This window comes from Gobio gobio, assembly GCF_949357685.1.
Source record: "Gobio gobio genome assembly, chromosome: 8".
Lineage (NCBI taxonomy): Eukaryota > Metazoa > Chordata > Actinopteri > Cypriniformes > Gobionidae > Gobio > Gobio gobio.
The window spans coordinates 26517402-26534488 of record NC_137114.1 but is presented as its reverse complement, the minus strand read 5'-3'; the positions used below and the strand labels follow the sequence as shown (position 1 = coordinate 26534488).

The 17087-nt window shown below is 44.5% G+C and overlaps 1 protein-coding gene across 1 annotated transcript in view; it reads left to right on the top strand.

The window, feature by feature from the left end:
• The window catches only part of b3glcta (beta 3-glucosyltransferase a), a 127142-nt gene that overhangs the window by 73635 nt on the left and 36420 nt on the right, over nt 1-17087 (top strand). Inside the window, exons 4-5 of the mRNA XM_079823194.1 lie at nt 2492-2601; nt 9146-9222. Coding sequence (XP_079679320.1) covers nt 2492-2601; nt 9146-9222 — 187 coding nt within the window. The remainder of the gene's footprint in view (nt 1-2491; nt 2602-9145; nt 9223-17087) is intronic.

The following is a 17087-nucleotide window of genomic DNA, read 5'->3' as shown; positions in this document are numbered from 1 at the left end:
ACCTGTTATTTTTTCTTTTAAGAAGCCCTCCTGTTCTCCAATCATTACCTGTATTAACTGCACCTGTTTGAGCTCGTTACCTGTATAAAAGACACCTGTCCACACACTCAATCAAACAGACTCCAACCTCTCCACAATGGCCAAAACCAGAGAGCTGTGTAAGGATATCAGGGATAAAATTGTAGACCTGCACAAGACTGGGATCGGCTACAGTACAATAGGCAAGCAGCTTGGTGAGAAGGCAACAACTGTTGGTGCAATTATTAGAAAATGGAAGAAGTTCAAGATGACGGTCAATCTCCCTCGGACTGGGGCACCATACAAGATCTCACCTCGTGGGGCATCAATGATCATGAGAAAGGTGAGGGATCAGCCCAGAATTACACGGCAGGACCTGGTCAATGACCTGAAGAGAGCTGGGACCACAGTCTCAAAGAAAACCATTAGTAAGACACTACGCCGTCATGGATTAAAATTCTGCAGCGCACACAAGGTCCCTCTGCTCAAGCCAGCGCATGTCCAGGCCTGTCTGAAGTTTGCCAATGACCATCTGGATGATCCAGAGGAGGAATGGGAGAAGGTCATGTGGTCTGATGAGACAAAAATAGAGCTTTTTGGTCTAAACTCCACTCGCCGTGTTTGGAGGAAGAAGAAGGATGAGTACAACCCCAAGAACACCATCCAATCGTGAAGCATGGAGGTGGAAACATCATTCTTTGGGGATGCTTTTCTGCAAAGGAAATTTTTCATTACTATTCATCCAATCATCCATCCATCTTTCATAACTATTCATCCAATCATCCATCCCATCCATCCATCTTTCATAACCATTCATCCATCCCATCCGTCCATCCATCCATAATGCTAATATTATGATGTTTCCCGGCTGGTTTGATTAATAAAGTTCACATAAAGGTTACAGTGACTGTGGTGACATTAGACAAATGCCACAGATTGTACTCGGTGAGATCAATGTCTCAGCATGTTAAATCCAAGTCCAATTATACCACTCACAGGCCTTCAAACGAGTCATTTTCATCAGGCCCACACTCATGACTCAATGCCTCTTAAGCCTGGGACACACCGAGCCACCTTCAAAGAACTAGCGGCAATGAAAACCGACGGTGTTGTTGGCTGCGTCTGAACCAAAAAGCTGCGCTTGGAACACACAGCTCAGACTACAGCCGACTGCAAACTAGCACTTGCGTTCTGCGCCTGTCTATTTCAACAGGCATCAATAGTCTATATTCGTCATTCAAAAGGAGAAACCAAAACAAGGATATATGAGATATACGCAGATATATGAAACGTAAACATAGCAGTGCTTGCTTACCATTTTAAATATCAGTTATGTTGATAACTTTCTTCTTTTTAAGTGGCTCATGTTATGAAAATATTCACGTTTTGGAATGCTCAGGTGGGATAACAACATTAGACCAGCCTTCTGTCTGTATCGTCTTGACTTACTTGCTCTTTTTCATCATGTTCATCTGAATTCTCATGCACTGACTCGTTTGCTAAACTGAACATGCAGTCAGTTCCCCCTCTCACCGACGACCCTGATTCGGGCAAACTTCCGACGATGTGTGGAACACACCGCAAAAAACTCGGCTGGGTGTGTGAAACCTTTATCATTGAGGACATTTTAAAACTCATTATAAATGGATGCTTTGTGTATTATTCAAGCGACCGTGCCGTTACATTTTTATATAGTAATAGCTATTTTAGATCTAGAAGCATTCTCCATCTCGAATCCAGTCTTACCTGTTTAGTGACCATGGTGATTTCAGTTCCCATTTGGAACATTGAACTTGACAGATCTTAACTTGAGGCTTAAGATAGGAAGTTTCTGTAATACGGCGGCAGCCCCAGAAGCATAACTGTACAGACATGACCTTAAGCCCAGAGAGTTCTGCTCTTTGAAAACTGTTTACTTTTTAGATTTCCATCTTGTTCATTCAAAAATTGACAGGTGCGCCACGCTAAGCCCTTTCTCTTTCTGGGGCAAAAACCCTCCAAATGTTATCTGTTTGGAAAAAAGGATGATTATCTTCAGGGCTTTTAGATTTATTGAACAGAGATAGCAGATAGAGACAGAAATACACCGGAGAGAGAGCAGGAATTCAAGCATGTTGCAGATTGGACTCAAACCTGCATCTTCTGTTTTGGCGCCAAGGTTCAACACTAACTAAGGAGCATATGCTAACCATAGTGCAATGTTTTAATTCCCTCTTTAAATATTGTAATCCTCTAATTTCTTTTTAAAAACATTAGTTGATGTTTAAAATCTGGAATTTGGTGTTATATGATGAAAAATCTGCATGTCCTACCTGTGCTAGAATGAATACTTCCCATAGATATGCTTGCCTTTGCAACAAAATTATTCTCACCCAGCCTTTGTCATCACTCCTAATGGGAAGTTGTTGTATGCCCTGCAGAAAGCAAATTAACGGGCATGACATGGTGTGTGTTTTTTCTCTGTTTGTTTTAGACTTGAGAGAAGTGGTGTTTGTCATCCAGAGCCAGAGGAACTCTTTCCATGTGCAGCAGGCTGAGAAACTCAGAAAAGACCTTCTTCAACAGACACAAGCTCTTCAAGAGGTATTGATATTTATGATTTATTTTTATAATTAAAATTTTCACTTCTGTTTTTCATGACCATTTGACACGCCTGGCATGTGTTCACATAATTTACTTGCATCAGTTCAATCCAAAGAGAAATTATTTGTGCAATTATGCTCCAATTTTGTCCATGACTTTCTGGACAATTACACCCATCTGTTATGAAACTTTTGCCAAGCCAGATTTACAATACCAGTCAAAAGTTTGAACACTACTTATTCTTCCTGTATATATCACCAAATGTTTACAATTATAGTAATACATAAAAAAATGATGTATACTGTTATTTATTCTTTCTTTTTTTAAATATTTTTTTGTATTTATATTGTTGTTTGCAGTCTTAGAATTGAATGGATAGTTTGGCTTTCATAAAAGTTTTCTCGCACCTAATCTTTTGATTCCTCGTCTTACTGAAACTTCTCATTTTAGGAAAGGCAAGGACAGATCATAGTGACATTTTCAGTAAGTGAAGTAGTGGGATTGACATTTCAAATGTTAAAAGCTTTATTTCAATGAGAGAAACTGTTGGGTTCATCCTCAATATTCCACCCTTGATAGTGTGTTCCATTTATTTCTCAGCATGGAGACCATCCTCTGAGAGTGAAAATTTAATGCAATCTATTTTTTCCTCCCCTCTCATCCTCAGCTGATAGTTTACCACTTTTGTTGGCAAACTCTTTCTGACTCTGTGTTCTGAAAATCTGGAGTGCCAAACCACAATAACCTCCGAGCTCTGCACCAGTTCACTGAGCTGTCACCCTCCGATCCAATCAAAACCAGATTAAGAGACCGCTCTTATCCTGCACTGTATCCCTTCTGCTTGCTTTCTTTCATTCTCAGGCTCTTCTTTTTGCAGAATGTCTTAGCTTAATTTTTCAAAGGATTCATCGACAGTGTTTTTGTATTGCAACAAACAAGTTGTTTTGATTTCTTTCATCGTGCTCATCTTATTATCAGATTAGATGCTTTTTAGCAGCATTTTATGAACACAAATGAAGGGAGGAGGGGGGGGGGTGCAGTGCAAATTACTTGTTTAAGCTCTGTAATGTGAAAATAATGTAATGTGAAATAAAATGTGTGATACAACATGAAAATTCACTCTGAGTGAAGTGCAACTTTTTAAGAAATTCACTGAAACGTACTGCCTTTGTCTTTAGTCAAGAACACACAAAATAAAAACAATGTAACCGAATTCCACTTTTAAAGGTAGGGTAGACAATTTCGGACTAGCAACTAGCTAGGCTAACAATAGCAAGCTAGCTTTGAAAGTATAAAATCCCACCCTCCCTTTAGAGCATCTCCAAAGCCACGCCTCCTTAAATACACAACACACACAGCTTAGTCTGCAAAGCGTCACAAGACTAGAGAGCGTTAAATGACCTCATGTCTCAAAGCACATATCTACAATAAGTATGAGCGTAAACAACGTAATACTTCTTTAGAGCCACCTTTTGTTTTAATTACAGTCATAAAACTTTTTGGATATGTCTTTACTAGCTTTGCACACCAAGATTGGGTAATATTTGCCCATTCTTCCTTGCAGAATTGCTCGAGGTCTGTCAAATTCTGTGGTGAGTGGCAATGGACTGCTCTCTTCAAGTCCATCCACAGATTTTCTATCAGACTTAAGTCAGGGCTCTGACTTGGCCACTCAAGGACGTTCACCTTTCTGTCCTTAAGCCAATGGGTCCCATTTTAACAATCTAAGCGCATGGTCTAAATCGCACAGCGCAAGTAAACTTAGGGCGCGTCCGAATCCACTTTTGCTAATTTAACGGCGGGAAAAAATGGCTGGCGCATGGTCTAAAAGGGTTGACCCTATTCTCTTAATGAGTAATGTGTGTGTTTTTGGCGTAACGTACAATAAACCATGGCGGAATTTGCGAGTGGAAAGACTGAACACTTCTCCAGAGAGGAATCCTTTTATTTTTAATATTTAAAAATGTTTGTGTGCTGCTGCGCATCCCTGTGTGTGTAATAAGCAGAGTGTACGCGCTTTGTGGACCTGCCTATAGGCGCATATTACTAACCCGCTCTTTAAATAACAAAAACATTTTGTGGCATTGACTTTAGACCAGGTTTTTGTTGGTCAATGGCGCAGTCTATTTCAGTTGCCGCAAAATAGCAACGCGCCAAAAATGCGCCTGAACACACCTCGTTTTCGAGGTGCATTTGCTATTTAAACAACGTGGCACAGGACGTGAAAATGATAACTGCGTCGGGCTGAAACTAGCAAAAAACACTTGCATTGCACCGGGTGTATGATAGGGCCCATTGTGTTGTTCCTTTGGCGGTATGTTTAGGATTACAGTCGTGTTGGAAGGTGTCATTTGAGTTATGCTCGTTTTTCACGCCTCTTGTGGTCTGGTTGGTTGAAGGACTATCCAATTGCATACAGTCATTTAATTTATGCTTGTTTATCACGCCTCTTGTGCAGTAGAAAACACATAGCAGACTCCCCAGACCAATGTTCAATCTTAAATTGAGCTTGGTCTGGTGATGGCCAGAAAAAAAGAGGGACGCATGGATGTACTTGGGAGCATCCATATTCCCATCAATCCAAACCAATCGCCCAGTCCCCATTGAAGAGAAACCCCCCCACAACATCATGCTGCCACCGCCATCCTTCAAAGTAGGTATGGTGTGTTTTGGCTGGTGGCTGTGTTTGCTTTTCGCCAAAAATTTTGCTTGGAGTTCAGTCCAAAAAGGTCAATTTTGGTCTCATCAGACCATAGCACCTTTTGCCAGATGGCATCAGAGTCTTCCAGGTGTGTTTTTGCATAGCGCAAATGAGACTTTTTCAGGAAAGGCTTCTTTCTTTCAACCCTATGTTTGGCGAAAAGCAAACATGGCACACCATCCAAAACACAGCATACCTATAGTGAAGCGTGGTGGTGGCAGCATTTGGTGGCCCGAATGCAATGATTGGTTGCAATCAATGTTCGGTAACACTTTACAATAAGGTTCATTAGTTAACTACATTAGTTAACACAAACTAATAATGGACTGCAGTTATAAAGCATTTATTCATCTTTGTTAATGTTAATTTCGACATTTACTAATGCCTTATTAAAATCTTGTTAACATTATTGAATGCACTGTGAACTAACATGAACAGCTGTATTTTTATGAACTAACGTTGACAAAGATTAACTAATGCTGAACAGAGGTGTTGTTCATGTTAACTAATGCATTAACTAATGTTAACTAATACAACCTTATTGTAAAGTGTTACCGAAGTTACAGCCCTAAGACCGTTGTAGGAAAATGGAGTTCCCATTCTCAAAACTGGTGCTCGACTTCATGCTGCTTTATGCATTGCCACAAGATGTCAGCACTAGTCTGAGACATGAGACGGTTGATTTCTCATGCTTAATCCTCGTTTCAGTAGAGCAATTTGTTTCTCTTTAGTTGGACTCATGAGGCCTAACATTTATTTGTTACAGTGAAATGCTCATGCAACATGCTCTACATGGATGTGCACATCCATTCTTTCCCTCTCTGTCGGTCTGTGAAGCCTGACAGCTTCAGTATTGTCAGTGTAAATTAGACTTCAGATTTATCACTCTTGCCCTGTGTGACTGTACAGCGCTCCTAAACATTACACGCTTGCTCATATTCACACCCAATTGTGCAGCCAGCAATAAATGTTACGTCGTAAAAGCTGTGGGATGTTTGTTCCTCCACTGGGGGGCTGAAGCAGCAGAACAGTGGGAGCGCATACAGCAGGCAACAAATTCAATAAGACCAGCAGTCTGTAAACACTGAGGTATTTGTTTCTAAAGCCCTGAGAGGGCACAGAAGTCTGCAAACTTAGTATGGCAGCAACTGGTATGTTTAAGGAAACATGCCCTGAGGATTGGTCTTCTTCATATTGCTTGCCATCTTTTTCACTTATTCTGTCCTTATTGTCTTCATTTTCAGCATTCAAAACAACTTTAATTACAGCCTTAATTCAACCTTGTTTTAATTTTGTATAATTGTAAGAAATGCAAGATTAAAGTTTGAAAATTATGACTTCATTGTAATATCTAAAGAGATATAAATAATAGTATTTATTATACATATATAATATAATTATATGTAATTATATAAACCAATCAGGCATAACATTATGACAGGTGAAGTGAATAACACCGATTATCTCTTCATCACGGCACCTGTTAGTGGGTGGGATATATTAGGCAGTAAGTGAACATTTTGTCCTCAAAGTTGATGTGTTAGAAGCAGGAAAAATGGGCAATCGTAAGGATTTGAGCGAGTTTGACAAGGGCCAAATTGTGATGGCTAGACGACTGGGTCAGAGTATCCCCAAAACTGCTGCTCTTGTGGGGTGTTCCCGGTCTGCAGTGGTCAGTATCTATCAAAAGTGGTTAATGGAAGGAACAGTGGTGAACTGGCAAAAGGGTCATGGGCGGCCAAAGCTTATTGTTCCTCGTTAATGCTGGTTCTGATAGAAAGGTGTCAGAATTCACAGTGCATCGCAGTTTGTTGAGTAAGGGGCTGCATAGCCGCAGACCAGTCAGGGTGCCCATGCTGACCCCTGTCCACCACCAAAAGCGCCAACAGTGAGTATCAGAACTGGACCATGGTGAAATAGAAGGAGGTGGCCTGGTCTGATGAATCACGTTTTCTTTTACATCATGTGGATGGCCAGGTGCGTGTGCGTCGCTTACTTGGGGAACACATGGCACCAGGATGCACTATGGGAAGAAGGCAAGCCGGTGGAGGCAGTGTGATGCTTTGGGCAATGTTCTGCTGGGAAACCTTGGGTCATGCCATCCATGTGGATGTTCCCTTGACACATACCTAAACATTGTTGCAGACCATGTACACCCTTTCATGGAAACGGTATTCCCTGGTGGCTGTGGCCTCTTTCAGCAGATAATGCCCCTGCCACAAAGCAAAAATGGTTCAGGAATGGTTTGAGGAGCACAACAACGAGTTTGAGGTGTTGACTTGGCCTCCAAATTCCCCAGATCTCAATCAAATCGAGCATCTGTGGGATGTTCTGAACAAACAAGTTCGATCCATGGAGGTCCAACCTCGCAACTTACAGGACGTAAAGGATCTGCTGCTAACATCTTGGTGCCAGATACCACAGCACACCTTCAGGGGTCTAGTGGAGTTCATGCCTTGACGGGTCAGCGCTGTTTTGGCAGCAAAAGTGGGACCAACACAATCAGATTCAGTCATAGTATAAAGCTTTCTGATTTATACAAATAGTAGTGGAAGGAGTTCAATAATTGCAAATGACTTGGAAAAGGCCACTGGGAAATTAATTACAGACAGTGGGGAAGCTGTAATTAGTTTCATCCATTAGCTCAAATTTGTCCTAATTAATTACACTGATACACAGACATGGTTAAACCAAGCACTCCTTAGCCGGGCATTGCAATATAATATGTTTGTCCCGGTCTCTATGGTAATCAGGCCGACTTGGCAGAGAACATTAGCTAAATTAACATGACCTCACATCTGAAATGCATCCTCGTAATGATTTGTATTACTTTGACCTGACATGCAGCTTTTTTAAAATACTGTTTAGATGCTACCTGCTGGCTTGTATATTTTATGACATTATACAATCAAAATCTCTGCTGTAAGTTTTTTTGTTGTTGTTGCATGTTTAGATTAAAAGACAATTTCCACAAAGAAAATGTCACCCTAAGAATATTGTAAAGGTTAATTATTTAACAGGTAAATCAAAAGGGAAGGGTTTTTTTGGTGGTAAAATCCATTTCTTTACCAATGAGTTTAAACTCATGCTGTGGACAAACTGAAAGGCCACTGAACTCGCTATATTCCAGCTTTAGTCTCTTTTTTCTTTTGTCTTTTCCTATGACATAGGACAGACAGATCAGAAACATCTAAGATTAGAGTGCTAATTTCTCACCATTCTGGTCTCTGGCCGCCATGGGATTGAGTCAGGGTGATCATCTGAGGTTACATACGGTATCAAGGTCACGCCGACCCCCATTTTCAACATCTCCTTTAGTCACAGCATGAGCACAAACCCTTTTTTCTCTTGTCACATCCTAATGAGCTGTTTCAAGACACACAGTGGGTGTTACAAAGTCCTCAAAGTCTCTTTTTGGATATAAGAATACATTTAGGGAGCACATTTGTGAACATATGAAGGGGTAGTTTTGAACTGAAAATTCAGCTTTGCCACCACAGGAATAAATATTTAAAAAATATTAAACATTTATTTTAAGTTGTAATAATATTTCACAATATAACTGTTTTATGGCTTTTTTTGATCAAACACATGCAGCCTTGCTGAGCATAAGATACTTCTTTGTTTTTTTGTTTTTTTTAAACATTACAAGGTAATGTCATAAACTGATTGCTCCTCTGTTCTCTCTTTTGAAGTCCATTCATGATTTTGCTGGCTGTTGTCCTGACAGTAAACTACTGTCTCAAATCGGATAAATTGACTTGATAGCTGGGAGTTCTCATGGTATCTTTCCATTTTCTCTTCTTCTGACAGTAGCTGTAATAGAGTGTTTGTCTCTTTCAGAGTCCCCCTGTCATCCTGCTCCTGCACACACTGTCAGACAACGAGGGAGACTGGAGCATTCTCCCACTGCTGCCTTAGTAAGTGCTGTAAATACTAGACATTGCAGACGTTCAGCATGGTGAAATCTCAGTGTTAAAAGTTGAAGTGAGGTTCACTTGGATTATTCCAAGTTATATCACATGAACAAGAGTGCTATTGTACTGAAGATCAATACAGCTGTGATTTTGCAATAAGCATTAATTATTAATTTGATGTATTTTAAAATAATGATAATAGTTATTATCATTAGTACTAGTAGTATTGCTAGTATTAAAATAAAATATGAATATTATTATTTAGTTATAATATAAATATGTCATAAGGAGTTGCATTTTACACACACTACTTTTTTTGACAGTTACTTTATGTATATTTACTCTGCAAAAGAAAATAGTTTCAAAAGCCATAGCAGAATCAACTGTTGTGCGTCTCATAACAACACACACTAGTTGTTCCTGACTGAATCTGTAATTTGATTCAACTGAGTGAATGATTCAATGACTCGCTTGCAAGGACATAGTCCTATCATACTCTGCCCCTGGACAGCATGTCCGGACCCAAATTCAGAATGCCTGGCACGTGAGTCGCTCTCAGCGAGCTCAGATTGTGCTCTGCCCATATTAGGGCTTCCTCCGCCATTGAGTGCAGATCGATAGATCTCAGACCGCCTTGGCGATTTATATAGGCTACCACCGACCTGCTGTCCGTTCGGATCAGGACATGGTGGTGTTTTATGTACGGAAGGAAAGCTCTTAGCGATATCGTGACCGCTTTCATCTCTAGACAGTTTATATGAAGGCTCTTCTCCGAGTCTGACCAGAGACCGGAGATAGGCCTGCCCTCGTGAAGGTCTCCCCAACCTAGGTTGGATGCATCTGTCGAGATAACTTTCCACTTCGTAACAGTGCCCACACTCACGCCCGTCTTGTACCAGACGGGATTTTTCCAAGGAGCCAGAGCTAACACACAGCTGTGGTCTACCTTGATTCGTAATCGGCCCGAAAGCCATGCGTGAGCTGGAACGCGCGATTCAGCCAGCGCTGTAGGGGGCGCATGTGCAACAGACCCAGTCTGAGAACTGGCGCCGCCGAGGCCATGAGACCCAACATCCTGTGTAAGAGTCCCACTTTTTAATCCAAAACAACGAAAAAATAGGGAAAAAACTAAAAATCCTCCGTTGTTTGCAAGAGAGTTTTGAGTTAGCGTAATCAATCATGTCCATTTTCAATGAAATATCGATTCTAATCCGTTTCTGGCAAACTCCCCCTGCAAGAATAGTCTCTCCCACGTGAAATGGATCAACCCTCGTCTCTCTCCTTCAATCAGAGTCTCTCCTGTGATGCATCATATAGAGGAAGCGCCTTACAGGCTTGGTGAGCTGTCAATCATTGCGCCCATGGTTTTCGTTGGATAAAGGCACTCGGTGCCCAGCCAATGCCTTTCCAACAAAGGTTTGATTGATGGACTTAGTAACCAATCAAAAGGCATTATCTTGCACAGTTTACGTAAGTAGGCTTTGGTGAATACTGTTTGTGCGCTGGCTGCGCGCTCTCTATGGCAGAAACTGCAGTGGAGCGCGCAGACTCTTACTGACACTTATTATCAGCTAAATGAGTTCCCTTACGAGAGTACTCTCGTATTGCGTTTTGCTAAAACGCAAGGGGGAATTCCTTTCCTCGAGATATTGAAGCAAATTTGTATCCAAAAATACCTTTTATACGCAGTGCAGCTGCACAACTCTCAGCAGGAAGCAGCTGCGTGCTGATTGGCTGTGCCGCTGCAACTGCAGCAACCTATAGCGAGACCGTGGGGCGGGACGGACCAATCAGGTCCTTCCAAATTCCCGCCACAAGGGGCAACAGAATTTGCATAGCCAAGGGTATATAAGACCCACTCTCGCAAGGTTAGTCAGATTAATTCTTCTACAGCGACTTGCAATCGTTGAGCTCTGGATCGAAGCCTGCCGTCGACACGCACCCAGCGGAACACTGCAGCCTGAGGACGTCGGATTCTCCGCCTTCAGCCTGCCTTCCAGCTGCGCCATCCGGCACTATATCCTTTTCATACCTTACTGTGTTTTACACATTCAAAAAGAGCCGAGACATTGTTTCAAATGTCTCGTTCCTGCGCCTCGTGCAGAGGTTTTATCGCGGACGAGGATCGGCACATCATCTGCGTGTCATGTCTCGGACGAGACCACACGCAGGCTGCACTCAACCAGGGCGGCTGCCCGGAGTGCGACGAGCTGACGCTGCAGACCCTTCGGGCTCGGCTCGCCAGTTTCGACTCGGATCCCGTCCCTTGCTCCCAGCCTCTCGAGCCACGGAAGAAAAAACGTCGCGACCAGAAGCCACCGGAGCGCTCTGACGAGCAAACGCCGGGCATGTACCCGCGTGCCTCGCCATCGCCCGTGTTGTTCGTCGAGGAACAGCACAGCTCCCCTCGCATGGCGGCTGCTGCTGTTTCCTTCAGCGGACCGGAGGAGGAAGAGGATGACAGCTTTTCCCTTGCTGCATCCGGAAGCGGGTGGTCGGATGCCGCCTCGGAGCACGCCACTTCGACGCGGACGGCTAGCGGCGTTATAACCTCAGTCGACGCTGAGCTTATGCGCTTGCTCACCAAGGCCGTGGACGACCTCGGCATTGACTGGTCTCAGCCCGAGGAGCCCACGAGAAGCCGACTGGATGAGTGGTGGTTTGCCCGCCCTCCGCCAGAGGATGGCAGTCAAAGGCTGTGCACCCTTCAAAGGCCTGCCGCACTACGTCCAGCCTCGCCGGTCGAGCATTCGCCTCCGCCGGCCGGCGTCAGTGCTACACTCTTATGGCGGTGCTTCAAGTCTTCCAGCCAAACTCCTCCGTTCCCTGGATGAGTCTGTTCCTGACAACGAGGCTCTGAAGGATCTGCGCGGCGCCACTGACTTTGCCCTGCGCGCCACCAAGGCCAATGCTCAGGCGATCGGCAGATGTATGGCCAGCCTGACGGTGTTGGAGCGCCATTTATGGCTTAACTTAACCGAGATGAAGGATGCGGACAAGACCGCTTTCCTGGACGCGCCCATTTCGCCTTCAGGATTATTTGGTCCCGCCGTGGTTGGGTTCACGGAGCGCTTCACTGAAGCACAGAAGGCTTCGCAGGCAATGCGACATTTCCTGCCTAAGCGTTCCAGCTCCTCCGCTAGCCGTCACGCTAAAGCTGGACCAGCCCAGCCCGCCAAGGCGCCGCCTTCAGCTCGCCAGCCTCACGCGGCTTCCAAGCCCGGACAGCGTTCCCGCTCTACGAGCCGCAGCAGACCGCCGGAGCGTCGAGGTCCACGACCCAGCAATGTTTCGAAACCTGAGCCTCCGAAGCCGTCCTAGCCAGAAGGCGGATAGTGCCCGCTTCGGCCGGTGCACCGCCTCTCTCTCTTCTAAAACGTTCCCCAGCTCCCTTCAAGGCGGCTGGGAACGCCATATTCACAGCCAACGAGCCCGCAAGCAAGCGCGCTCGCCTGTACACAAACGCCGTTTTCACGGCGACCCATATGAGTCCCAAAAAGAGCTTTTTCTCTGTAGGCAGTGTGCCAGCATTAAAGCATGTATCCCTACACTCAAGCACTCCCCCATGTTCCCCAGCCCCCTGCACTCAGGTGGCTGGAAACATTATTCTCACAGTCAACGAGCCCGCACTCAAACGCGCTTGCCTGTACACAAGCACCAATACTCTATGTTCCCCGGCCCCCTGCACTCAGGCGGCGGGAAACATTTCCCTCATAAGCGCCAACTTGGCGCAAGGTTATCGGGCCACCGAGTCCCTGTCACTCAGCGACTCGCCCCACAGATTAATTCAGCCCCTGGCTTCGAAGGCCGAGGCCTGGCGGGCCATTCCCGGCATTTCGAAATGGATGTTGAACATAATAGAACGAGGTTACTCGCTACAGTTTGCTCGCAGACCACCGCGCTTTTGCGCCGTGGAAGAGACAACGGTGAGAAGCGACAAAAGTCACGTGCTTCGAACCGAGATATCAAAACTGTTAATAAAGGGAGTGGTAGAAGCCGTACACCCCTCACAGAGCGAGTCGGGCTTTTACAGCCGTTACTTCCTTGTACCAAAAAAAGGACGGTGGTCTAAGACCCATCCTAGACCTCAGACATTTGAACAAAGCCCTTATGAAGCGCCCGTTCAGAATGTTGAGAATGAAACAAATCCTCGCGCACATTCGCCCGGGAGATTGGTTTTTCACTGTGGATCTAGAGGATGCCTATTTCCACATACAAATAGCCCCCCATCTCAGGCCATTCTTGAGATTCGCCTTCGAGGGGAAAGCTTACCAATACAAGGTGCTACCTTTTGGTCTATCTCTAGCCCCTTGCACGTTTACAAAGTGCATGGAAGCGGCGCTAACCCCTCTGAGGCTTCGGGGAATGAGAATTCTCAACAATCTCGACGACTGGCTCATAATAGCTCATTCAGAGATACAGTTATTAAACCACAGATCTTGGCTTCTCAACCATTTACAATGCTTGCAAAACGCTTATCCATTAAAGATGGGACAGTGCCCACTTTATTTGGACCAAATTGCTCCTCTGAATCACAACCTGTAAGTATGATTGATTATTGATGTATATATTTTCAAATCTACCAGGTGTTCAAAATATGTAGTTAGGGTTAGCGTTTTTATTTTGTGCAGGTCTCCAGCAAACCCACGTTATTACTGAAATACTTTTGCTAAGCTGTGGGCCACTATTACCTAAAACTGTGTCTATTAAGATTGTCTGTCATTCTTACTACTTTAAGTAAATAAAGGATGGAGCAAGATTTGATTTCAACGTGGCAAAGAGTTTATTGTCTCCCACACAGAAAGTTTCGTTTCTGGGAACAGTATTGGACTCACTGCAGATGAGCGCGCGGCTGACGTCACAGCGCGCGCTCTCTGTTCGGAACCGAGTGGTTTCCCTCAGGTCCAGTGCACGCATTCCTCTCAAACACTTTCAGAGGATGTTGGGTCTCATGGCCTCGGCGGCGCCAGTTCTCAGACTGGGTCTGTTGCACATGCGCCCCCTACAGCGCTGGCTGAATCGCCGCGTTCCAGCTCACGCATGGCTTTCGGGCCGATTACGAATCAAGGTAGACCACAGCTGTGTGTTAGCTCTGGCTCCTTGGAAAAATCCCGTCTGGTACAAGACGGGCGTGAGTGTGGGCACTGTTACGAAGTGGAAAGTTATCTCGACAGATGCATCCAACCTAGGTTGGGGAGCCCTTCACGAGGGCAGGCCTATCTCCGGTCTCTGGTCAGACTCGGAGAAGAGCCTTCATATAAACTGTCTAGAGATGAAAGCGGTCACGATATCGCTAAGAGCTTTCCTTCCGTACATAAAACACCACCATGTCCTGATCCGAACGGACAGCAGGTCGGTGGTAGCCTATATAAATCGCCAAGGCGGTCTGAGATCTATCGATCTGCACTCAATGGCGGAGGAAGCCCTAATATGGGCAGAGCACAATCTGAGCTCGCTGAGAGTGACTCCCGTGCCAGGCATTCTGAATTTGGGTCCGGACATGCTGTCCAGGGGCAGAGTGTCCCCTGCAGAGTGGTCTCTTCACCCAAATATAATTCAGACAATTTGGGGCAAGTTTGGAGAGGCAAAAGTGGATCTTTTCGCCTCACAAGACAATGCTCAATGCCGAATATATTTCTCCAAGCACGAAGATGCGTTGGCCCACGAATGGCCCAACCTTCCTCTTTATGCTTTTCCCCCAATCTCAATATTACCTCAGGTCATAGAGAGGATCAGGGAGAGCAATTGCGCTGTGCTTTTAATAGCCCCGCTTTGGAGAAATCAACCTTGGTTCTCACTGCTGAGTCAGATGTCAGATGCAGCTCCGTGGCCGATCCCGCTGAGGAGAGACCTCCTCATGCAGGCGGAACGGCAGATCTGGCATCCCCGTTCCGATCTATGGGCGCTTCATGTTTGGCCCATCAACGGGTACATGAGAACCTTTCTGAAAGCGTAATGAATACTATTACTTAAGCTAGAGCCCCCACGACTAGGCGGCTCTATTCAGGCAAATGGTCAGTCTTTTCAGACTGGTGTAAAGCGCGAAGTCTGACCACACATGATTGTGCAATGTCAGAGGTGCTTACATTTTTACAAGAGCTTCTGGACGCGGGTCGCTCCCCCTCCACGCTCAAAGTTTATGTGGCTGCTATAGCAGCGAATCACATTCAAGTGAACGGACTGTCACTAGGTAAGAACGATCTCATTGTTCGCTTCCTTAAAGGGGCTAGAAGGCTTCACCCACCTCGCCCCCCTTCAGTCCCTAAATGGGACCTGTCCACGGTCCTGGATGCCATGAAGAGCTCTGCATTTGAGCCTCTGCATTCAGTGAGCTTAAAGCTTCTGTCACTAAAGACCGCTTTTCTGCTAGCGATCGCATCAGTTAAGCGAGTGGGTGATCTGCATGCGCTCTCTGTGAGCGCCTCGTGTCTGGAATTTGGGCCAAACGACTCCAAAGTCGTCCTCATACCAAGACATGGTTACGTACCTAAAGTGCTTTCAACTCCGTTCAGAGCACAGGTCATTTCACTTTCGGCACTTTCATCACCGTTAGATGAAATAGATGCTAATTTGCTCTGTCCTGTCAGAGCGCTGAGAATATACATAGAGCGTTCCGCTGCTTACAGGCAAACTGAACAGCTCTTTGTATGCTTTGGCGGCCGCACCTGAGGGTGCGCGGTTACAAAGCAGACCTTGTCACGTTGGATAGTGGATGCTATCTCACTGGCCTATGAGTCTAAAGATCTCAGCTGCCCCTTAGGCATTAAAGCCCATTCTACTAGAGGCATGGCCTCTTCGTGGGCTTGGTCTACTGGCATTTCTCTGAATGATATCTGTGCGGCGGCAGGCTGGGCCTCCCCGTCCACTTTTATCAGATTCTATAATTTAGATGTTCCGGCTTTACAAGCTGGGCTTCTTGCTGTGTAAACAGATTTAAAGTGACCCTATTCATAGTTTTCACGTGACGTCACACCATTAGGAACGGCCACCTTTAGGGCAAAACAAGGCTATCCTCCGTTGACCGCAAGTCATTTAAGTAAGACAGTGATATTAAAAGACCAAATTCAATATTATACAGGAAAGCAGATGAACACAGAATAGTAATGCAACACGAGGTTTCTCGTTGTGTTTTTCCCATGGAAACCCATTATAAAGAAAACGCATTGCATTCATATTCTTTGCTTATCTGCTCGCCTGTATATAGTATGCGTTATCGAAAAGTAAAACTGAATTTGATCTTTTAATATCACTTTTTTAGTACATTAAGGCATTTTAAGGGTGGGTTGCACTAATGCAGATTCTTTAGCCTGTCGTCAGTTCACCCTCCGTCTGCTGCTTGATCAGCTCTATAATTCGGTTTTACTGCATAATTAATCTGTGTTTAAAATTAAGAGGTGCAACAACTCGATTTAAAATAAAACCCATATCAGCAAATCTTTGATTAGACTTTGCTTAATTGAATCCTTATTGGTGCAACTCACCCTTTAGTGTTTTTCACGTTAAGTAATTTAAAAACGTCCTGCTGTTTTTAGTGATTGAAATACTGCAGCAGGTGCTGTATATGGATCATAAGTGCCCAAAACGTACATCTTGTTTACATATTTTTGTTTTGTAATGTAAATTTTGTAAATTTGACATGCTTGTGGTGCAGTTCTATGGAGTTCTGTGGCGGTTTTGCCCTCCAAGGCTCCACGACAGTCACGTGACTGAAAACTATGAATTATGTATGTATTCATATGAATTATGAATATATTTTTAAGGTTCCTTACATCAAAGGTCAAAAAACACTTTCATTTTTTCATAATATGCATTGCACATCACCTTATTTCTCAAAGACTCGTAAACGTCCAAAGATTCAGTCTCTCTAA